General features: G+C 40.2%; 1 protein-coding gene across 1 annotated transcript in view; it reads left to right on the plus strand.

Moving 5' to 3' along the window:
• Positions 1-24,607, plus strand: part of cdh23 (cadherin related 23) — a 156,661-nt gene that overhangs the window by 49,971 nt on the left and 82,083 nt on the right. Inside the window, exons 7-11 of the mRNA XM_089011482.1 lie at positions 443-637; positions 729-857; positions 7,290-7,368; positions 22,247-22,359; positions 23,420-23,608. Coding sequence (XP_088867608.1) covers positions 443-637; positions 729-857; positions 7,290-7,368; positions 22,247-22,359; positions 23,420-23,608 — 705 coding nt within the window. The remainder of the gene's footprint in view (positions 1-442; positions 638-728; positions 858-7,289; positions 7,369-22,246; positions 22,360-23,419; positions 23,609-24,607) is intronic.

A 24,607-nucleotide genomic window follows, 5' to 3' on the forward strand; every position in this document is an offset into this window, starting at 1 on the left:
ATCGCACAGACAAAAATATTTTATAATTTTATAATAATTTTCAATGAACATAGCATTTCATAATCAAATGTTAGTAATGCCTTTTGGCAGGTGTGAAGAAAAATAGTCCTGTTCAAGGTGGATGTGCTTAAACGAGTGGTTCTGAAACTGGGTTCGATCAAACCCTCGGGGTTCGGTGAGTCGATGTCAGAGTTCAGTGGATCCTCGCCGCAGAGGTCCATCCCTCAGTCTCGTCTGCAGTTAGTGGGAACAGTCATTGAAAGAAGGGTTCGATGAATGAGCATATGAATCTGGTGGGGTTTGGTGTCTCCAACAAGATTAGGAACCATTGGCTTCAACAACGATACGATACTGGCTGATAGAGCCAGTCTGCTCTTGGATTGATACCGACCATTTGGTTTTAATGTCAATCTATGTCTGTGTGATTGAATGTGCTTTTCAGAATACAAAAGTGGGCAAACTCATTTTTATGGTCAACGCTACGGACCCAGACCAGGGCACCGGGGGCAGTGTGCTCTTCTCCTTCCAACCACCGTCTCCCTTCTTCAGCATCGATGGCGCCAGAGGCACTGTTACTGTCATCAAACCTTTGGATTTTGAAACTACCTCAGCCTACCAGCTCACTGTCAACGCCACGGTCAGCTCACACCAAACATTGCCTGCATATGTTAATAGTAATAGGACCCAAATCAACGGCATAGGATGTATATTTCTTTGGTTCTACCTAGGATCAAGACAAAACTAGACCCTTGTCTCGTCTTGCCAACCTGGCTATCACCATAATAGACGTCCAGGACATGGACCCAATCTTCACCAATCTTCCTTACAGTACCAATATAGAGGAAGATGTTCCACTGGTGAGTAAAACAAAGCGACTTTTGAATGAGGGTGCAATTGGATGGCAGCTTCGAAAGTAACCTTTGTTTTCTTGTAGATAAGGTTATCCTATCCCTCATCTCCCCTCACGCAACCTAACTCAGGTTGCACCACACAGCAATGCAGATGCTATACTGTACACTGTAATGACCGAGTGAGATTTACAGTGTGTTTTTGAAATGAGGAGCCTCTAACAAAGGTCATAGGGGCCTGTTTTATCTCACCATGCCGTGCATACATCTATGTTCAACAATCCAGGGACTCAAACAAAGTTTCAAACGGTGCTGTCTCACCCTGACCTAAACGTTGTCTTTATCGCAAGGTTTCAATGGGCATCAAATATACTTGCTGCCTGTTTCACTGCACGCCATGTGTTTTTTCTCCTCTGGCTCAGGCCCCTAAATTAGGTTCCCAGGTGGCTAATGCTCCAGCTATTGATGTTAGCACTGGTAGAGATTGAATTACACACGCGGGCATAGTGCTTGCTTTCCTAATCTCTGTTCTGTCACTCTCTCACTCTTTTTTGGCACTATTCCCTTCAAGTCTCTGGACATTTCTTCCCCTACCGCACTCAACCCTACATCGCCAGCCACGTGTCCCTCGTCCCCCTGCCCGCATGCACTGTAGTAGAAATGTCAAGTGCTACATTTGCATGCATATTAACGGGGCGTGACGGAGTCGATGCCCGGTGTCTCCCCACCTCCCTGATTCATCAACTGTCACTGCGAAGGTCACTAGTGGAGGGGGAGGACTAAAGAGATGAGGGACTCTGGAGGGCCTTGAAAGATGAAGCCAATTGGCGAAATTGGTCTTTGTATACCAGTGAAAGGACTGAAAAAAAAAAACGGATTAGGATACAGTTGAAAATTCAAAAAAATGGAGGATTGTGCTTTAATTTCTCAATAATAATAACAATAATAATGATAACAATAATGATCACAATGATACTGACCATAATAATAATAATAATAATAATAATAATAAGACTGCATTAGCTTTTATTACTCTCGCAGTGAAGAAATGTAAATTTCACAGCAGCAAAGTTATGAAAGTATCAGGAAAGGAAAGGAAGAAGTAGAAAAACAAATACAGGAACTGCTGGAAAGGTAGCCACTCTTGCAGCGCCATCTTGAAGTCAAAAGAACAAAAAAAAATATGACAACACAGACAGTCAATCAATCTTCAGCACTTTCTGCACACTAGATGAAAGTAAGGATCAAAGCGTCCTTTTCACGAGTGGATATGGGACATCCTGGTGAAATGTGCACGTCTACTACAAGCTAAATGTTGAAAGCAAACACCCATTGACGAAAGAGATTGTCTCACATCTCCTGTACCACGTACAGTAAATCCACTTCAATTCCAAGCCGCGACAGTTCCACATTCGCACTGACGCTCCTTTCTTCTCATCGCGGCCTCCTCCAGCCATGCATCCATCCATCCATCCATCCTGTTCAACCATACCGACCGAACGAAACGGGGCTGTGAAAATGCTGTCAGTTAGAGGCGCAAAAAAAGCACAATCGTCCCAGAATAATCCAAGTGTTTAAAATCTATGGTTTAACCCATTATGTAAATAAATAAATACTGTTGAAAAGGATTGTCACTGTCTTAATAGAGGGCAGCCTGTAATTTTATTACTGTGAAGCACCTTATTATTGATGCCTTTTGACCACGCAACATTACTGTACATACAGTATAGGATAGTAATCAGGAAAAACAACAAGTTAAAAATGTTAAATACTATCTATTTTTTTGAGGAAGCCCTCATGAGGTATTCTATCAGGCGTGTCATTTTGGGCTATGTTTGCCAGTGTTCAGTCGACAGCATCAAGGGACTAAACAACTCTTCTCAAGGCTGCGACACAGACAGGTGAAGCGATGTGGACTTGGGATTTCTTAAAGGTGTGGCTTCATTCCCGTTTACACACACACACACACACACACACACACACACACACAGTCTCTATTTGTTTCTTAGTGCCTCTTCACCCACACATTCAGCCTGTCATCTGTGGAATACTTTGAAAACGGAGAGTTGGCGGGGAAAAATGGATCACAGGGCAGGGTTATTATCTAGCTGTGAATCCATGCTGCCTGGAGTGACGTTTAAGCCCCTTTTAAGACAAACACAATTTGGCTGTCAAGTGTGTGTGGAGCGAGAAGAAAAGGAAGGAGCTTTGGATGGCTAATGCACTGCAAGTATGAAGGTGAGAAGAGAGGACGGTCCAGTTAGCGTGTATGCGTCCGTGTGTTTGCAGGAATGCAAATTGTACCTTCGTCACATGAGTGAACATATTTCACTTATGTAGACAGTTTTACAATATTTCCCAGATGATTCCAACATCACTTCCTCATGTTTTCTCTTCGTCGAATGTTTCGTGGGAATTTGGTTGCAATAAGTCGCAAACACATTCCGATAGATTTACTGCAAGGCTTAATACGTAGATCGCGATCTACCAATTGATCTTCAAGGTACGATTGGCAGATCGCATGACGGGGTGATGTGACATTGTCATGAACTAACACCATACAAATAAAGTTGAGTTTAAATATGATGTGTAGATCATTTTGAACGATGTCATTTCAAAAGTAGCGCCCATGCTGAAAAAGTGTGAGCACCCCTGATGTACAGGATAAATTTAACCCGTCAAAAGATTGAATTTATCAGTTTTATCCGACACTCATGGATGAATTATGAAAGAATTAGATTGCTTTAATACACAGGTGTCAAAGTCAAGGCCCGCGGGCCAAATCCGGCCCGCCACATCATTTTTTTTGGCCCGCAAAAACAAATCAAACTTGTTAAATTCCATGATGATTGCTAAAATCTGAGCCAAAATTTCATATTTTTGGATGTCAACCACAATAAAAGTCATTATTCTTGACTTCAGATTTGAAAACGAGTTATTCATTAATTTGCTGTGTGCTCTATATGTAATATTTGAATGAATTTAAACATTCTAATGGGTTCCCCAAATTCATAACGGCAATCGAGAGGAAACCATAACTACAATGTGGCCCGCGGCAAAAAATGACTTTGACACACCTGCTTTAATACATTATTACAATGTAGTTTGGAACTGTGCTATTATTAACTGAACAATTAAAATACAGACAGTACATTTATGATATAACATTTGGAAGGAAAAATGTGTTTGATGTCATCAGCAAAATATCTTACAGTATAAAAGTCAATAGATGAGATGTAAAAAAGGAATACAGGAGCCATTTAGACCCTTTACCCTGCTAAAGACGGTCACTTATAATTTAATTGTTATGATTAATAAATCATACCTCAAATAAGGCTGAACTCAATTCTTCACACTATTCAAAAATGATGGAACTCAGCCAGATCAACGCACCGACGTCCAGTACATCTTATTTAATTCCGAGTGCATGCTGCAATGATCAGAGCTGCGCTACACTAATGAGGTCCCAACTGAGACAAGTCCTTTAAGACATTTGAGGTCAATGTCTGTCCGTCTGTGCTTTGAGAGGGCTTCACAATTACTGAAAAGCATTGATTACCATGTGCATACCTGTCAACCGGCAGTATTTAGCTGTATTCTGTATGATATTTGCGCATTTTTAGATGTGTACGGCAGACGCAAGAATTGTTAAATAACATTTTGAGATATTTATGAATAAATATAATATTTAAATATTAGCAGTAATGTTAATTTTAAAAAATATCGCTACTCTTAAAAAGCGAAGTCGACCAGCGAGAAAACAAGTGCGTGCGAAAAGTCTTGAAGAAATAAAAGTTCAGAGAAGGCAAGTTCCGGTCAAGTTTTATTTTGAAAACTGTTAAATGAAACATTTTACCATGTTTTTTTTTTTTTTTTTTGCCGTAATATCATTCATATTTTTTATAAACATTATACATTGTAAGAACACAAATTCAAATTTATTTATTTGTTTTTTTTTGGTGTGGACAAATACAATTTGTCCACAGCAAAAAAAAAAACACACACCATGCTGGACAACAAAGAACAGACTTGATTATTGCTAGAAATATGTTGTAACAAGAAAGCATCTTCTTCGAATCTGAAGCCATTGTTTTGGTTCTAGAGCAAGGCACGACGTACTGCCGTGATGTCACGAACAAGGGGGCGGGACCTTCTGAAAACGGCCACTTCCGGGTTCAATTTGAAGTAGTTTTTGGACACTTTAAGTCATTTTTATTGGTATTTTTCATTTGACAAAAATATCAGCCTGCGTGTTTTGGGTATTTTAGATGCTATAAACTGTTTTCTGATGTCAGGAAAAAAAAAAATGGTGTCGGTTGTCCTTTAAAAGTACTGTCTTCACGTTTCCTTGTGAAATTGTGTTAATAAAATACAGTAAAGTCTCGTTATATCGATATCGGATATATCGATAGTCCCGGTTATATCGATACCATTTCTATGCACGCACGGACAAAATTACATGCAAACAGGGTCGGATATATCGATAGTCCCGGTTATATCGATATTTTTTCCGACTCCCTTGAATATCGATATAACGAGACTTTACTGTATTACACACGCGTATGTTTTTTTTTTCTCAGTAATTAAGGAAAAATTAAGCCGTTAGTTAGATCACAGGTTGACAAGTATGCATGTGTAGTCTATATTCATTTTCGCTTCTTCCTCTGACGGTCCTTATCTTAAAATGCGTGTGAATAGCCCGTGTGTTTTTTTTTCCCCCTCTCCGCTTTTAATCGCTTATGAATCAGTGTCTGTAAAAGCTTTGTAATTGATTCTGCTGTAATTGGTCAATGACAGGAGCAGCGTTGGCAGAAATGGAGCATAACCACACCTCAGACACAATTTGCAGAATCAATGGGAGTGGGATAGAGAGAGCCAGAGTGTGTGAGTTAGTTTATTTGTGGAAAGTGAGAGGAGAGGACGGGAACAGCAATGATGGAGTGAGGAGGGTTGCTCCATCTCACATTGCTGCACGAGGATATTTAACCGTCACCACCATGTCTGATTGAAGCGCAGAGGGTGAGAAAGCTCAGCAGATCAAAGACTTTCAAAAAGCTTTTAGCTCTAGCGCTTTTAGCCATACTATATTTCTGTCAATAAAATGAGAAATAATAGAAAAATGCATTCCAATGAATTGCAGTCAGTAAAAAGTATGCCATGCTTTGTGTGTGCGTGAATGAGCCAATTATTTTAACTCATTCACTGCCATGACCGAATGTATTCCGGAATTGAAAATATGACATGGAGCGCCATTCACGAATTAGTTTTTAGTAGTTTTGTTTTTTCTTGCAGTGGGGTTGCAGATAAGGCGCTGGTCAGCCCTCTGGCAAGGTTTTCCCTCCCACGAGGCATTTGCCTTTTGAACACTCACCCCCATTTCAAAGTCATATAACTCCAGACCCATATAATTTAGGAATGAACTTTTTTTTTCTGCTTAAAGAAGAGGGTTTCTTACGCTGCATTGAATGTAGTCCTAAAATGAATTGAATCTAATGTGAAACTGTGAGTCGCGACTTAGAATTGAAGCGGATTTACATGGGACAGGAGATGTGAGACAGTTTCTTTCGTCAATTGATGCTGCAGCTTCATGTTTGCTTTCAACATTTAGCTTATAGCAGACGTGCATATTTCACTATGATGTCCTTGATCCGCTGGTGAAAAGGACACTTTGATCCTCTCCTATTTAATTTTGAACTGCTTCATACAACAAAGAGGGTGCTGAAAGTACTTAAGATTGAATGTCTTGGTGTTGTTATATTTTGTTTTTTTGTTTTTTTGTTCTTTTGACTTCAAGATGGCTGCCGTGAGAGCAGCTCGTGTATTTTCTTTTTCTACTTCTTCCTTTCCTTTCCTCTCACTTTCATCACTTTGCTGCTGTAAAATGCAAATTTCTCCACTGTGAGACGAGTAAAGGCTGATCCAATCCAATCCAAAACTCAATATTCTGTGGGTATTGGAATTTGAGTGAAATTGACAAAAACCCTGGCATTGGAGTGGACACATTTTTTGGACATGTCTAGCAAGATTTAGTAAATGTGCGTGTGTTTAAAAAATAATCTAAACTACTTCATGTTTTCGCAAAGTGCTATGCTTCCATTCCTTTGTTTTGTCCTGGACTCCGTATAGTTGAGTGGCGATTTTTATCAAGGACCGGAGGCATCAGCGTGAGCTTGTCAGCCGTTTACTTTTTTGGCCTGCTCATTAGCTATGATACACTTGAGAGGCTCTAAATTTGTTTCCTTATGGATTTAGAAAGTCTCAGAACAGAGATTGATTATTGCCTATTTGTGACATTGAAAGATGTTTCATAACATAAATGATGTCACGGAAACGCGCTATATGTCAGACCAGTAAATGCCGTTATATTGCAACAATACCAATCTAGATGGAGTTGAATGCACGCATTCTTTGAGAGTATGTGTGTTGTATTTGTCTCTGCAGGGCTACGAAGTACGCAAGATAACTGCCATCGATCAGGATTTGGGACGACCGAGGGGAATCGGCTACACCATCATCTCAGGTCTGAGTCTGAATCACACAATCAATTGGACATCCAAAGTACAGAGAATGGAATCGATCACCTCTTATCATAATCCCACAGAAAAAAAAATAGACAAGTCTCATCAAGTAGAGCTGCCAATAACAGAGGGGAGCAACGTCTCAAAATGGTAGAGTAGGTTTGCCTCTAAGTGTTTATTAAATATGACGGTGTGAGGAAGTCAGGCTTCATTGAGTGTTATTCAAACTGGGATCACTGTTTGTTTGTTTTTTTTGGTTGGGGGCTTATTTTCGAAACAAACATGGTGATCACATTGGTCTTTTCTTGTCGACTTAAAGGACAACCGACGCCCTCGAACAAGTTATGTCCATAATTTGTAAAATCACTTCAAACGGCTTCTACTGAGGATTTTACAAAGATTCCACGGCATATAGCTATATTTTACGTTTTAAGACTCGCGCTGAATATTCAGGAAGTCTTGTTTTTGAATTGGTGACTATTCCTGATGTCACGTCACTGAAGGAACGCCCCTGACCGAGAAAGCGACACACAATGCATTTTGGGTACTTTTTTGGTCTGAAAACTTCGTGTTGATGGCGAAATTAGAAGGAAAACACATCAATAATGCGATGGGGAATTGTTGTGTGTTGCACTAAGACAACTACAGTAAAGTCTCGTTATATCGATATCGGTTATATCGATAGTACTGCTTATTACGATACTATTTCTATGAACGCAAGGAGAAAATGTACATGCCGCAAGATCAGATATATCGATATTTTTTCCAACTCCCGAGAATATCGATATAACGAGACTTTACTGTATTTGATATTTGCTGACACAAATTCCCAGCAGACAAATCAGCCCATTTACAACGGAGCTTGGGCGCCATCTTCTGCATGTTCTGGGTGCTACACATCAGTCCTGACGCCTCAAAATGACCCATAAAGACTTCTTTAATCGATTGCAAACATTTATGCTTTCCTCTTCAGAACTATTTGAATCATATTCATAACTGGTATGAGTAACAAGAAAGCATCTTCTACGAATCTGAAGCCATTGTTTTGATTCATGAGCAAGGTAAGACGTCCTGGCGTGACGTCACGAACAAGGGGGCGGGACCTTCTGAGATCATTTTGAAGTAGTTTTTGGAGACTTTAAGTCATATTTATTGATGTTTTTCATTTGACTAAAATATCAGCCCGCATGTTTTGGGTGTTTTAGATGCTATAAAACGTTTTTCTGATGTCAGTTAGGAAACAAAAAAATGGTGTCGGTTGTCTTTTAAAGATATTTTATTTGATTTATGGCACAAGGTTTGGGGGAAAATCTAAAGTGTCAAGAGCGAAATCCATCATTTTGAAGTCTTAACGTTGTGCAATGTGACAGAATTTAGAGAGAAGCTGCAGTTTGCATGGAGCTGATAAGACTGTTTACATATTCCTGTGAAGTGAAATTTCTTCTGCCAAGGAGGCAATGTTTTTGCCTGCCAGTTACTTTGTCTATCTGCCAGGAGGATATCTCATGAACTTGTAAACAGATTTTCATGAAAATTGATGGACAGATCAACTTTGGGACAAGGAGTGACATTTTATATTTGGGCATCTATCCAAGGTCGGGATTCTTAAAATTTGATTAGCCCATTATCTTCTTTTTTGAGCCTTATGGGAACTGACATGAAAATACAGAAATGGCTTAAAATCAATTTCGTAGCTTGAGCCGGAGTTAATACAGGTAACTGGAGAGAGCAGTGGGCTACCCCCTAAAGCTAATCTGATTAGCTTCAATGAGGCAATTAGTTTAACCCATTCACTGCTAATCTGATTAGTTTCACTGAGTAGTGCACTGCTCCCCCCCGACCATAGAGCAGGGACCTATCAAAGCAGAGTTCTGGCACCACCACCTCTGTCCGTTAGGGATATAGAGAGGGCCAGAGCTCCCAGCAAAACTTTAGTTTGCTGACAAAGCTTTTCGGATGAGGAGTGAAATGTTCATAGAAGTATGGATGACGCATGAAGAAACCTTTTCATCGATGGACCACTCCTGTATGACTGAAATCTTACACAGACGTTTACGCAAGGATCTACCTATAAATATCGGCACAGATCTTGGGCTGAAGTGGGCACTGAAATCTTTTCACGGTTTTAAATGTTCCTTTTTAATTAGCTTTGTTCCTGTTTGCATTGTAATTTTTCTGACAAGACTCGATTCATTTTTTTCATGAATCGAGTGCAATTTGGCTGTTGAGTCCATACCCATCCTCAGTCTCGTTCTGTGTCGCCAACAAGACGTCTTGCTGTTTTGTTTGCGTTGTTTCAAAGTTGAAGCAACGAGTCAAGCTGCAGAGGAGAAGAACATTAAAAAGACATTAATTACGCCGCGCAATGTATTCCCAGTCATTTAAAAATAAGATACTGCACTGCACTAAGCCTTTGTAGGGCTTGATAAAATCATAAGTTCAAAAGATAAAGTGGAAGGGTGATGAAGTGGCAGCACACAGTGGAAGGCCAAGGGTTTTGGAGGACGGATGAAAATGTTTGAATGTCTCCTCTCCATAACAAAATGTGTACAAGAGCGCTGGTGCACACTCTATTACATCTCTCATGGTTCTCATATTACATTAAAAAATGCACGATCAACGACTTATTAGTCATGTTGACTCTGAAGAACGCCTTTTGTGTTGCTATACACTCCATATCCTCAAAGAGTTCTGCTTGTTCCTGCGGGACTCGTCCCATTAGTTGAGTAATTAAGATAAACAGGGACCTTAATTGCTGCTGTGATTCATGTTAATTATTGCGAGGCTTAAAATGTGGATTTTCTTTGCCTCATCCAATCAGAAGGCATATCTGGGACTTTATGAAAACAAAGGAAATGCTGCGATATTGCAGTTGTTTTTTTTTATGATGGAGCAAAGATGGCGGAAGGGGATCCTGCACATGCTGCACGGGAAGAGCTCATTAGCCAGGTTACAAATTTATCAGCTGATGGAAAAGACAATGTTTTATTGCTTACAGCTGTTGGGGCTCAGAAAGTTCCAGTGGCGTGGTATTCTCATCTAGAAAACTATGTTTTACTAATGTATCACTTAAATTTGCATATACTTTCAATAAATAGCTTGGCAGAGGGCTGCAGAATTCAGACGTCTGTCATGAATGACTGTGTTTCCTGCTGGCAGTAAAAGACAATCTTTCTGGTTCCGAGTCTTCGTCCACAGTGTCTGACTGTCATATCTCTGAGAAATAACAATTAGTGTTTTTTTATTTTATTTTTTTATTTTGTTGGCCGTTACATCACAAGCGTAACTGCGTAATCTTTCATTGCGCCATGAATTATAATAAAATCACACGATGAAAACTGTCAGGTGAAGTGCTTAAGATCAGATCAACAATACGCTTACTCTCAGGCGTCGACCGTTTCTAACATTAGGCTGTTGGGATCATTTAATGGCACACTCCATAAAAAGAAATGACCATACAATAGGCATTTTAAAAGCTACTCTCATTTCTTTCTTGTCATGTTAGAGCCCTCTGATATCGGAGCTTTTTTTTTTTATCCCTCCAATACAAGCAATTCAACAACGTCACTCATTATCCACTTCAAACAGCCCCAAAAGACAAGCAGGCAAGCGTGTAGACAATCTCGCCTCGTCTCACTGACATCATCGACCCATAGGAATGACACACCAAAGCCTTGATGGCCTTATCTTGAGACCATGGCCACTTTTTTATTTGCATATAGACATATTGTGCGTGGAATAATTAGTGTGTCTGTATATTGTGAAAACAAAGGGAAAATACAGAAAAAAAAACATACTCACGAAAAGCACTTAACTGTATTGGTAGTAGTGGTGTATACATGGAGAGGTTTTTTTTATTGACTGTATTTTCCGGTGTATAAGGCCACCCAAAAGCCTTGATTTTCTTCAAAGGATGACCCTGCGCCTTATACGCCGGTGCGCCTTATATGTGAAGTAATATTGAGCCACAACAGGTCTTGCAACTACAGTACTGTCAGCAGCCACGACGCTATTTCCCACCCGTAGAATAAGTAGTGATCAACCCCCAGCGTCAACTAAAGCACCTTATAATGTATGTGGGTATGCCTTATACAGTAAAGTCTCGTTATATCGATATCGGATATATCGATAGTCCTGGTTATATCGATACTATTTCTATGCACGCACGGAGAAAATTACATGCAAACAGGGTCGGATATATCGATAGTCCCGGTTATATCGATATTTTTTCGGACTCCCTTGAATATCGATATAACGAGACTTTACTGTATTTGGATATACAGTATTTATGTATTATATTTGGAATTTATATGTGCCTTTTATATGGAAAAGTTTAAAAACTGCACCATTCATTGGCCTTATACTCCGGTGCGCCTTATAGACCGGAAAATGCTATATTTATTTTGTTATCGTTCTGAATAAAATCAGGCAGTTCGATGATCTCATATTTTGGAACCACACTCGTGCACATGAGTGAGGATCAAAAAACTTGAAGTTGATTGCATGCTGTCAGTTTAGTGAGATAAGGCTAGGTACAATGCTGGCCAATAGTTTTGTCACAATAAAACCGTTTTCTGAAATCAGAACCTTCTTGCGGAAGCATTCATTTTAATTATTTATGCTCGGTAAAGTCCTGCTTTTTGTTCTATGGGACTAATATTACAGTAAATTACAACATGAGATTTTGCTATCTGCCAGGATAATAGTTAATCTGTTGTGTAAAGCTTTGCCACCGTGTTGTAATGATAGCATAAGAACAAGCAGAAGAAAAATCAGCCGGCAACCCCTGCAAATCGAGGACATCCCTGATGCCTTTTATATCAGCCTCTTGTACATCTTTGTGTACTTCCATCTCTTTTGTCATACGCAAGAACAACTAATCCCATCCTAAGCGCTTTTCCCATCCTTTTCTTTACTTTTTAGACAATTCTTCTTTGGGATTGCCTCTGTTCTGTTTGAGAAACGCCAGCAAATACTGACCTCAAGGGGTTTTGTCTTGGAATTATCCATGCAGCGTAATTGTGAAAATAGATAGTGTGATATATTGCCCAGTCCTCCTCTCCATACCCATCTTTGTCTGTCTGCATTGCTGCACCCCAATGCTCTGACTCCACTATGCTGATGACGGAGCTATATCAGCAGACAAGTTGTAATATGGACAAGGCTCGCACCTGTTATTGTGGGTGGGGGGGGGGGGGAACTCATCGTGACTGTTGCAATGTTGGGATTTTTCAGATTTTCAATTAGATGCTCTCAGGCTCTCCACAGCTTGTTGCTTTGTAATCTCTCCAACAAGCCAAACAGTCTATGGGACACTGATCACCACACAATCCTAAACGTATTGAGTTCAAAGCAAAGAGGGGTTTCATCACTGGAGTGTCATTCTCATTGGCTTTTCGGTAGAACACAGTTGACTCCTATAATTTGCATTTTTTTCCTCTCTGGTTCAATGAGTTTACTCGCAAAATCAAGTATATCGGTAATGTTTTGATCAATGCCTTTGTAGGATCCAATACATAATCCGCATCACCATAATTCTAATAATTCATTGACACTAACCAGAAACATGCAGTATCCAATTAACTCATTCGCTGCCATTTCCGAAATTATTCAAGAATTGAAAAGTGTGGCGGCGATCGCCATTGATTTTTTTTTTGTTGCAGGAGTGCTGATAAAGCGCCGGTAAAACCTCTGGCAAAAATTTTTCCCTTCCACGAGGGAGCAGCATTTACCTTTTGTCCATGTTAGCACTTTGTTACAGCTTCAGCTGTTGTTAATGTCACGGTTTGCAAGGTGGTGATGGCGGTTGTGGATCCCAAAATAAGCAGGCAGGGGGTAGCAGCAGGTTGTATTTGAGAGATTGTGTTAAAATAAAGTCAGCAGGGACAAAATCTAAAAGATCAAAATCATCAGAACAGAAAAATACAAAGTATCAAAGAAAAACCAAGAGTAAAGGTCTGCCAAGATGAAACATGCACAGCATACAATGCAATGAATGCACTGCACAATGCACATGAATGGTCGTGCCGGGAGTCCTTTTGACTGCCACTGATCGGGACGACCAGCACCTGTGCAGGTGCAGGCGGATCATGACAGTTAAAGCCCTATATAAATCAATATGTATGTGTTGTATTGTATTTTGTACAGCTACCCCAATTTTAAGCTCAGATAACACCAAATCCATATAACTTAGTAATTAAAAGTAATAAGGTTTTTAACGCTATATTAAATGTTTATGTAGTCCTAAAACTCAATATTCTGTGGGTCCTCGAATACAAGTGACAATGACAAAAACCCTCGCACTGGAGTGGACACCTTTTTGAAAATCATCTGGCAGTGAATAAATTAAAAATGTTTTATTTTTAACATTTGTCAAAATCAGGTGTCCTTCAAATTGCAACAGTTAACCCGCAGATGAGCATGTCTCGACTGTTTATTACGAATTAGATTTTGCCATACTTTTGAAAACAATAGCCCAAACCTTATCATCATGCCTGCAGGTGTTATCTTTTAAAAGTGACAGTAATTTGTGTACATTTCGCAAAGCACACAAAATCTTCGCCTCAAGACACAGAGCTTTGGCTGCATGCCATATCATATTTCTAAAATGTTCTAGCTCCCCCCGTGGTGTTGTCACAAACGAGAGAAAACAGTTGTCACTGGATTAGGCATGGTGATTACACTCAGGGAACACTTTCCTCAAATGTTGATTTGGACTGAGAAAGTTAGTGTCATGCATTGGTCGCATGTACAGTAACGATCATGTTTAAATGCATTTCTTTATTAACTATTAACATTCTGATTGGGAACGTGTTGGAATACATGCAAAAAAAAATATAACAAATAAATACAGCTGCATATTCCAAAAGTCATTTCTTCTGAATTCATCTGAGTGCATCTGTGTGCTGCAGTTCTCCCGCCTCTCTGGTGTCTAATCGCAGTGTTCCGCTAGATCAGTGGAGAACATTCTCTCTCAGCAATTAGAATATGATTATATTTTCTTCCTTGGTGGTCCCTGGGAGTCACTGCGTGTGATTTCAGATGCATTCTCTCGACAAGTTCAGTTGAGTGGAGTCAGTATTGAAGTCTGAAAACTCCAGTTTACGCCTATTTATTTAGTTTTTGTACTTGTGATGTGACACATAATACCTTTTGGGTGTCGGGCAGGTCACCATAAGTTCTGATACCAATGACCAGCTAGCTTCATGAGGAACGGTTGTTATTGATTGGTAATCCCTGTAAGGTCACTGAAGATGACAAGACAATTTAGTGGCATGATACCTACAATGAGTGCCTAGGTTATCCCCCCCCCCCCCCCCCCAAGACCTCACATGCCCAAACACATGCACAGTCACCGTCATCCTTATCAACGCAAGACTAAAATGAAAATGCAAATGTCAGACCATTGTTGTGGGGGTTGTTACAGTATACATATAAAATAGTCATATCGTATGCAATTGCATTTAGGAATCTTCTGATATCTGTAACCCCATACAAAATCTTTATCATCATCATCATATATTTCATTTTAAGTGCCTTTCAAAACTCTCCAGGTCAATTTACAGTCAGAGGATAAGTGGTTTTCTGTGGGTGAGCAGCGGCGGCCACATGCGCCAGCGTTCACTCAACCCGGAATAACTCAAATAGATAGAAAGTTAGCTAGCTAGCTAATAGCTACTTAATAACTAGATAGTTAGATAGATAGCTACTAGATAGCAAGCTAGATAGCCAACCAGCTAAATATCTAATAGACAGCAAATAGATAGCCAGCTGGATTTGTACAATGATGGTTTTTTATTTCCCTACCTGGTTGGGAGGGAAATCAATCATTTTTTTTCAGTAGATGAACATCCCAGGGACTTCTTGCATGACAGTGAAGGGCTCCTCAAACTTGAAATGCTTGGAGTTGGCTTTCTTGTCGGTAACCAAGGCATCCTTCTCGGCAGTGGACGACTGGCGGCATTGGCCCAGGGTGTCGGCGGCCATGATGATCAGGTCCTCAGTCACGGGGCCTTCATCTTCCTCCTCAATACTTTTTGTGCTATCTTTAGGCTAAGCAAAATGACTTCCGGTCAGCTTCAAGAAAATTCTGTTCCACCATTCAGAGTCATTGGAAGGGGAGTTCAAATGGACTGCTAGTGATCTCATTGTGAGTCATTAGGCAGATTACAAAAGACCCCCTGACACATGTTCCTTTGAGAAAGCTGAGTCTCAGGACTGAGGTGGGATCTCCTTTGAGGTAAAGCCTCCGGTGTAGACGAGATCTCTGTAGAATTCCTAAAAGCTGATGGTGATGAGGCTGTCCCGCTTGACACAGGGTTCTGATAAGCCCCGTGTAAGAAACCAATGTCAGAGTTTCACCCGCATTGCTGGGTGAAAATCCAATTAACTCATTCACTGCCATTAATGAATTTATTCGGGAATTGAAAATATGACGTAGAGCACTATTCCCAAATTTGTTCGGGTTTTGTTTTTTCTTGTTTGGGTGCTAATAAAGCATTGACCACGGCCTCTGGCATTTTTTTCCTTTCCACAATGATCAACATTTCCCTTTTTTGCATGTGAGCGCTTTGTTCCGGTTTCAGATGTTGTTAAAGGCCTGTATAAACCAATATGCATGTATTGTAATGTATTTTGGACAACCACCCTCATTTCAAGATCATATGACTCCAGACCCATATAATTTAGGAAGATATATATAGCAACAAAATACTGTACATCGATCAGCACGCCTTTTTTCAGTACATATGGAAGAATAAACCCCAAAGTGTGCATTATTACCTGGATGACTCATAAAATGATTTTTCTAGTCCTATCTCTACACACTGCAGTCCAAACGCTCACAAGTTTTGTGACTACAGGTGTTGCCATGGGAACAAGCTTGGTCAGAAAAGTTCAGAAAACAGATGTCACTCTAGAGGGCTGAAGAGCCTGGACATTAAATGGCATCCAGACTTTGTGAATACGGACGGTTCACTTCTCCTGCCTCATGCCCCTATGCAATTTTCCTGACATGAATATCTTTTCTTCCCTTTCAAAATATTCAAAATATTAACAGTGTTGGTCCATTCATAGTATCTAGGCTCCGTGCATCTATTGGCACTGATTGCGTGAGGCAGGTCTCACCTATTCTTGTTGAAGGCAAGGTAAATACGGATGATGCACTTGAATGTTAACTGATCGGTACAGATCTGATGCCTACCTGACATTGATATGAACCATTTCAAATTTTGTTGGTTCGAAAGGAGAAAATACGGTCAGGGTGCCTCGTTCAATTTATCAACCGGTGTCAGAACACTCTGACAGGGTTGCATTTTTTTATTCTAAGAGCAGTTGTGGGTCAGTCTTTATCCCTCAAGTCGTCACAACTGATCACTCTTCTGTTTCCATGAAGGTTTGAAAATACAGTAAAGTCTCGTTATATCGATATTCAAGGGAGTCTGAAAAAATAGCGATATAACCGGGACTATCAATATATCCGACCCTGTTTGCATGTAATTTTCTCCGTGCGTGAATAGAAATAGTATCGATATAACCGGGACTATCGATATATCCGATATCGATATAACGAGACTTTACTGTAACATGGTTGATGTTTTCACCTTCGTGAGAATGTATACCAGCTTGTTACACAAAACAAGAGAAAATGTAACCAAACTGTCTTTACTTTTATTGTACTTTACCAGGTAACTGAAGTACCACCAATATCTGGGAAAGTAACTAGTTAACCAGGTAACTGCGTTTTTTTTTCAGTCTGTTGCAATCAGAAGAGACTAAAATAGGTGCCCTATGCATTGTAGAAATGAAAATCAATTTGGACTGACGCTAGGTCAAGAATTCAACTTTGATGGAAATATCACAAAATAGTAATACTCTACCGTTACTGTTATCATCAGAGAAGTATCCAATATGTCTTTTTTTAATGCAACTGACAACCTTACAGCAAAATGAACATAACCAGACATAACCAATCGGCGGTGAGAAGAAAGGAGCGTCAGCTCAGAGCGCCGATGCGTATGTAGAACTGCCGCGGTTTGGAATTGAAGCGGATTTACGTAAAACAAGAAATGTGAGACAATATCATTCATCAATGGATGCTATAGCTTCGTGTTTGTTTTCTACATTTAGCTGGTAGCAGACGTGCACATTATACACATTGATGTCCCTGATCCACTCGTGAAAAGGACGCTTTGATCCTCTCCTTTTTCATCTAGAACTGCTTCTTGCAACAAAGAGGGCGCAGAAACTGCTTAAAATTAAATGATTGTGTCTTTGTGTTGTCATATTTTGTTATTTAGTTTTTTTTACTTCAAGATGGCACCGCGAGAGTGGCTGCCTTTGCAGCAGGTCCTGTATTTTCTTTTTCTACTTCTTCAATACCTTTCCTCTTCCTTCCATAACTTTTCTGCTGTGAATTGTAAATTTCTCCACTGCAAGACTATTAAAGGCTGATCCAATCTAATCCTATCCAGACAGAACAATGCTACAACCCTACTTGCAAACATATCACATTCAAACAGACAAAAGCTCAATTTCTCCACCCAATGTAAAATGCTGTGAAATCCTGAGATAATTCTCTGTCACATTTATGCCTTTGCCCCTCCCACTGTACACCTTTTGACCTCACTTGAGGTTAATTACCTCAGGGCGCAAATGGAGCTGTCTTGGTCTGTCCCCACACTTACCCTGTGCTCTTGCTTCTGATGCTTCCCTCCTCTCAATTTCAGATGTACAGGGAAATAATAGAGCAGCAAATGGGAAGTGAGGAACACAAATGTGGGTTAATCTGTTGAACTGTGCTGTTGTGCCCTTTGGGCTTAGCATCTGGACAATTTCTTCTCTAATATGCTACAAAATATCTGAAGAGAATGATTCTCTATCCCTCAAAGTTCAGATAAAGGTTCATAATAACCCTGCACACGAAAAGAATAGCCAAGTACTGAATGATTGCTAGTGGAGGTGCATCGCTGAAAGGTAATGAAATATTGACAGACTCGCTGAATTTGTAGTCATATAAGTTGCATTAAATTCTTATTCAAGTCTGAGGACAGTGGTATTGCTCTGTAAATGTCCAGAAATGGTTTGGTAAAGCGTCTGGGTTAAAACATGGGTTTTGGTGGTTGATCTAGCTTGTTCAGTGTTGAGTTTGCTCCAGTTGTTCTTGCATGTATATATATTTTTTCTCAATACTTCTGCGTCTTTTACATTCTGCAATATATCGCCATCTGGGGGAATCTTTAGTACAGAGCAGGGAAGACAGATTCTGTGCTCTCCGAAGGGTTGGTTGATGTCATACAGTGATACCTCGGTTTTCGAACCCCTTGGCTTTTCGGTTTACGAACGTTACATTTATGACGATTTTACCTTGGCATGCGAACTTCACTGTGGCATACAAACTTTTTGTTCAATCAGGCTCCACAAACAACCCGCACAAGCCATCTGTACACTTGATGCATAGAGCTATCAACCCAGCTAAATAGAACACAATGGATGAGGAACTAGATAAAATTATCACAGAGAAACAACCTTTAAGGGATCATTCCTCAAGATGGTGAAAGAAGGTAACATTCCTCGTCAAGTGTTTAATGCTGATGAAAGCAGCCACTCCATTCCATCAACCCATCAACGACCATCACAAAGGTAAATAAAACGACTTTATTATATAGTACAGTATATTTCTTTAATTATGCTACCATAGCACATTTATTATACATAAAATAAGGTATACGATACATAAAATGGTATAGGGAGCAAGTGAAGGGGTGCCAGAGTAGGAGTTACTGTATATGCTCCCTCTTTCGAGTACCAGTCAAGAGGAGAGCAGCAGCATTCTGGATCAGCTGGAGACGTTTCATGGAGGATTGGCTGATTATATTTTTTTACATCGTTCTGTGTAGTTTAGGGAGTAGCACATGAACAATTGGAGAGGTGGAATTTCCATAATGTCGTCGTAACGTATAAGGAACATTGGTTTATAAAGTGCATTTCCTGTAAATGGCCAATATGCAAGACTTTTTCTTACCTATTTGAAGCGTCAAAGTGTAAACTGATACTTTTGACTATAATTTTCTTTCTAAAGTATTCATGGCAGTGCTGATGTGGTTAAAACCATCACGTTGTTGTTCTGCACTCGAGTATGTATACCGACACACTTTATTGCATATGTGCCACTTTTTCATAAGCAGTGAATAGTTTTTGCTGAGCCTATTTGCACAGTTTTCAGTTTAGCATACTCAATCTAGCAAGGAGATAGAAGAGTTGGTGTGCCTTCAGTTGGTCAATGAATATATTGACCTAGGACATAAGTGAATTAGTTCCAGTCAGACTTGACTTTCGGGGTTCTTTCATTCGGCGCTGTATGCTCTATTGTTTGCCTTCTTATTGAGAAGATCTTTTTTTGATAACATTCACATGTATGGATTGTGTCTATCTACAGATTGCATAGGGAGCATCGGCAGTTCTCCAACAAATATGTACTGGGCTTGTCAAAATAGATTACAATATGTGGCGCAGCAGTTAATGTATCTGAACAATACAGTGTAGTCTGCGTGTGCATGTGCTCATGCAGCAAGGACAGTCGTGGCAATTGTGTAATTTGTGCATGCTGATAGTTTCTACGCATGCAAAAAAAGAGGGTGGGGGAAATCACATCAAAGTTATAATTTTAAACCTTTAAATAAAGACGCAAAATGTCACAACCCAAAAGGCTATAAATGGAAATTTGCGACATGTCACAATTGTAAGGCCAAAGCGCACTTTCTTCTTCTGTCAAGAGTAAGTCAAACCCAACTTTTTTTTTCAATAATGTTATTTTATGTGCCCCCACTCATCTAAACATGTCATTCTAATTAAGATAGTGTAGGTGGAATATTAATTAAGCAGATAAATCCACATATTTGATCCGTCTCGATGGGATGGCGATTTTATCACTTGCTGTCAACTGAAAATAGCATCACAGCTGCTCTGTGCTCAGGTAATGACAAATCACAGCTTGGCTTGCAAACGTCACCTGACCAAGCTCAGAAAACGGATCAAAATAAAACTGATGCGTGAATATTCAACATGGCAAGAAAGATGAGGAACTGAAGGTGTCATCCGTTACACACATACATGAAAATGAATCAGAATCTGAAAGCCTTTAATAGACCTATAATGAGGAAATTTGCTATCTAAAGCAGCAAAATTGAAGTGGTGGGGGTGAGGGGGTTGAAAAGAAAAAAAAACAAGTATTATACTGTAAGTACAAAAAAAATGACAAGACTGAACGGTACAACGGCACAAAAATGTTTCATAAAAAGAACTGTATGGAGTGCAAAGTACAAAAATACAATATAAAGTATATAGTACATGATACATGGACCTGTATTTACATAAGGCGACTGTGCTATTTACACTGTATAAGTCCAGGTTTTTTTTTCCACGTGTGTTTATTAAGAAGCCTGACAGCAGTCCGAAAGAACGTGCGGCGGTATCTCTTCTTGCAGAGCGGGTGTAACAGTCTCTGGCTGAAGGAACTACCCTGTCATCGTGGTTATAAGCACCTGGGAGGGGCTGTACATCATAGCTTTTAGTTTAGCTCGCGTCCATCTGTTGCCCACCTCCTCCACAGAGTCCAGCGAGCGGCCCAGGACAGAACTGTCCCTATGGACTAGGCGCTCCAGTCTTTTTCTGTCCCGGGTGGTGATGCTGTCAGACCAGCAGACAGTTCCATAGTGGATGGCTAAAGCAACCACAGTGTTATAGAAGTCTGTGTAAGCACTGAGTCGTACAGGAGTGGTCCATCGATGAAAGGTTTCTTCAGCCATTCTGTACTTGTTTGAAGGTGTCGGATGTATCGTAGTTCTCTCAGTTGTGTCAGTCGTAGACCATAGTCTCAGTTGTAGACCATAATCAACTGAGTCGTAGATCATAATCAGTCAGGACAATAGGAGTAGCCTCAGTGAATAGTCCTCTGCTCCCCCCAACCTTAGAGCAGGGTCCTATCTGAGCAGAGGTCTGGCACCGCCACCTCTGGACAGTAAGGATATATATATATATATATATATATATATATATATATATATATATATATATATATATATATATATATATATATATATATATATATATAGGGCCAGATCTACCAGCAAAATTTTTGTTCGCTGACAAAGCCTCTCTGATGAGAAGCGAAACGTCCGACACCTTCAAAGAAGTACAGATGATGGCTGAAGAAACCTTTTCCTCGAGAGTCATAGAAGGTTTTCAAGAGTGACCCCTGAACCTCAAAATACCTCAGTTTCCTGCGTAGGAGAGGCGACTCTGTCCCTTTTTGATCAAGGCATCCATGTTTGTCGTCCAATCAAGTATATTTTTGAGACGAACACCCAGGTACTTATAGGAGGTAACCCTCTCTAAAATATGTGAAATTTCTCAAAGTAACATTGAGTCATGGGCCATTGTAATGAATTACCAATTAAAGATTGTTGGACCCTAAAAACTTATAATTTGTGACAAAAAAAGTCATTTTGCTATGTTTAAACATGAATGATTTGGATAAATATGAGCTGCAATGCATTTCCCATCCCTAGCATAAAGCTGGCAAAGAAAGTCCAGCAGTGAAGGAGCTTAAAACTGTGAGGGATGGAACAAATGGCTACACTGTAACCGCTACAGTGTGAACGTGGAGTGAAGAAAGTAGCATGAGCAGAAGCTACATCCATATTCCACGAAAGAGAAATTCACATTGGTGGTCCACCACCTTCCCCTACTAGAGGTTCTGTGCTGTATCCCGGGGGTTCTGTTGAATTAACCACAACGCCAGCCCCGTTTGGCTCTCTGATGTTCTTCTCTCATTTTTTTTCCTCTCTCACTCTCCATCCATCCTTCTGTTCTTCCAACTAGGGAACACCAACAGTGTTTTTTCCCTGGACTACATTAGCGGTGCCCTAACGGTGAATGGCCAACTGGACAGAGAAAACCCACTCTACTCTGCAGGATTCACACTGACCGTCAAGGTGAGCTGATAAATGGAAGGTTCATGTCCTGGAAGAGATTGGCACATTCGACGTCCCGCTACCTCACATCCACAGAGCTATGCAAGAGTATGCATTGGCGTGTTTTTTTTTTTTTTGGGGGGGGGGGTCCTTGTTATTTTAACTCATTCACTGCCATTCCCAGGGATGCATCTTGGCTGCGCCCTTGCGCCATTTTGACATCCACTGATGTAACTTTGTAACTCCACTGCACCAGCGCGTGTCTATTACGATTGCCGCATATTGCTACATGATCCGTGCCACATATGACATACGATTGTTAAAATTGCTCGCTCTCTCTCTCTCTCTCTCTATCCCACTGTCTCTCTCTCCAGCGCTCACTCTCCCAAGAGTGATACTTGCAAATATATTCCATTCTTCATCTTTTTAGTTGAAATCAATAAATATAAAGCAGAAAAACAGAAGAAGTGAAAGTGCTTTAACGAAAATGTCACCCAAAAATGTACTTATAGATTTTTTTTCTCCCTTTCCCTCTCATGCCTCCTTGGTGGTGGTGTTTGTGCTATTGATTTTTATAAGGCAGAGTAATTGGACTAATTTTTCAACTTTAGGCTAGATAATGCTGAGATTATGAAGGTAAAGTGACATTGGGATCATTGAAGCTGTATTACCTTTGTTTTCTGGACTAGCAACGTCATCAGACCATAGAAAGTACATGTATGTGCCCATTTCTATCTTTTCTCACCACACCCTGTTTTTTTTTTTTTACTTTTCCAGAAGCTTCAATACTCTGCCAGCCAGAAAGAGAAATGGTGTAATTAAGTCTTCTATTTTCTCTTAAATCTCATTGTGTCTTTGTGTGTATTGCTCGACACATAGGGGGTCCTCCTTTGGCCCCACTTTGAGCCCTCTGATTCGGCGTGTGCTCCTTTTGATTCGATAAATGAAAAGCTGTAAATGCCTGTCTAGATTGTGCCCCGGTAGCTTCCATCAGAAATTACATTTCATGTGATGTATTGTGTCTCTTGTCTTTGTCTCGTCGTCCACACAATGGCCGCTTCCTTCGCGTGCCTCATTTAAGGCCACCGAGTTGAAAGAAGATCGCAGTCCATCAGATGCTACAGTTAGGACCACCTTCACCATCCTGCTTATTGACAAGAATGACAATGCCCCAAAGTTCAACAGTTCGGAGTACCGCGTCCGCATCACTGAGCTCGCCCAGGTGGGCTTCGCGCTACCTCTTTTCATTCAAGCTGAGGACAAGGATGAGGTGTGTTGATCTTCACTCTTATGTCCACTTGATAACGTTGTCCGTCAATAGTAACCATGTAGACATTTTTCAAACAGTACACTTAATGTTCCCGCCACTTAGCATTAGCCTTATGTCTTTCTCGGTCAGTCCCAACACATGTGCGCACACAGTTGGCTTTAAACTGTCCCGTTCTTAAATGCTGCACACACAGCAGACACCTGCACATTGGACACTACAATTTAATTTGCTCTATAAGAGGTGGAATAGAGCATTGAATTATGCCTAACGAGGAAAATCAATCACCCCGAGTGCAGATAAGCAGAGAGCCAGTCAACCCTGATTGATTTTGGCACAGAAGCCGTCATGGTGGAATTTGTCAGATAACTACTAGTCAAGTGGATGTTGGGGAAAGGTAGCGAGGAGACGAGAAGCCGTAAAAGTTCTTAAAGTAAAGGGAGGCTTGATGAAACAAAAGTTGGAATAAGTTATGGAACAGGTTTATGGTGGCAAAAAATACATAAATACTTATATTTCAAGCCAACCTCAAAGCTCCCGTATTAAATTGATACAGACAAAAGCAAAGGGCATTTTTACCTTTGTTAGTTTTGTCAGTATGGACTCAGAAAGCCTTTAATAGTCCCACAATGGGGATTTTTTTCAAAATGTGGTGTGATATAACTTTTCTTCTCATTCTTTTCTTTATTTTCTTAAATAGACATAACCTTATAACTATACTCATGCAATGTGAAAGTTTTGTGCTTATGTTGGATTGGATTTGTTTAGCCTTTATTAGTCGCAGTGGAGAAATTTATATTTCACAGCAGCACCATTATGAAAAGAAGAGGAAAGGAAAGAAAGAAGTAGAAAAACGAAATACAGAAGCTGCTGGAAAGGCAACCACTCTCGCGGGATCTTGAAGTCAAAAGACCAAAAAAACTAAATAACAAATATGACAACACAAAGCCATTCAATCGTAATCACTTTGTACACCCTCTTTGTTGCACGAAGCAGTTCTAG

This window comes from Hippocampus bargibanti, linkage group LG13 (genome assembly GCF_051943395.1).
Source record: "Hippocampus bargibanti isolate YZ-2025 linkage group LG13, ASM5194339v1, whole genome shotgun sequence".
NCBI lineage: Eukaryota > Metazoa > Chordata > Actinopteri > Syngnathiformes > Syngnathidae > Hippocampus > Hippocampus bargibanti.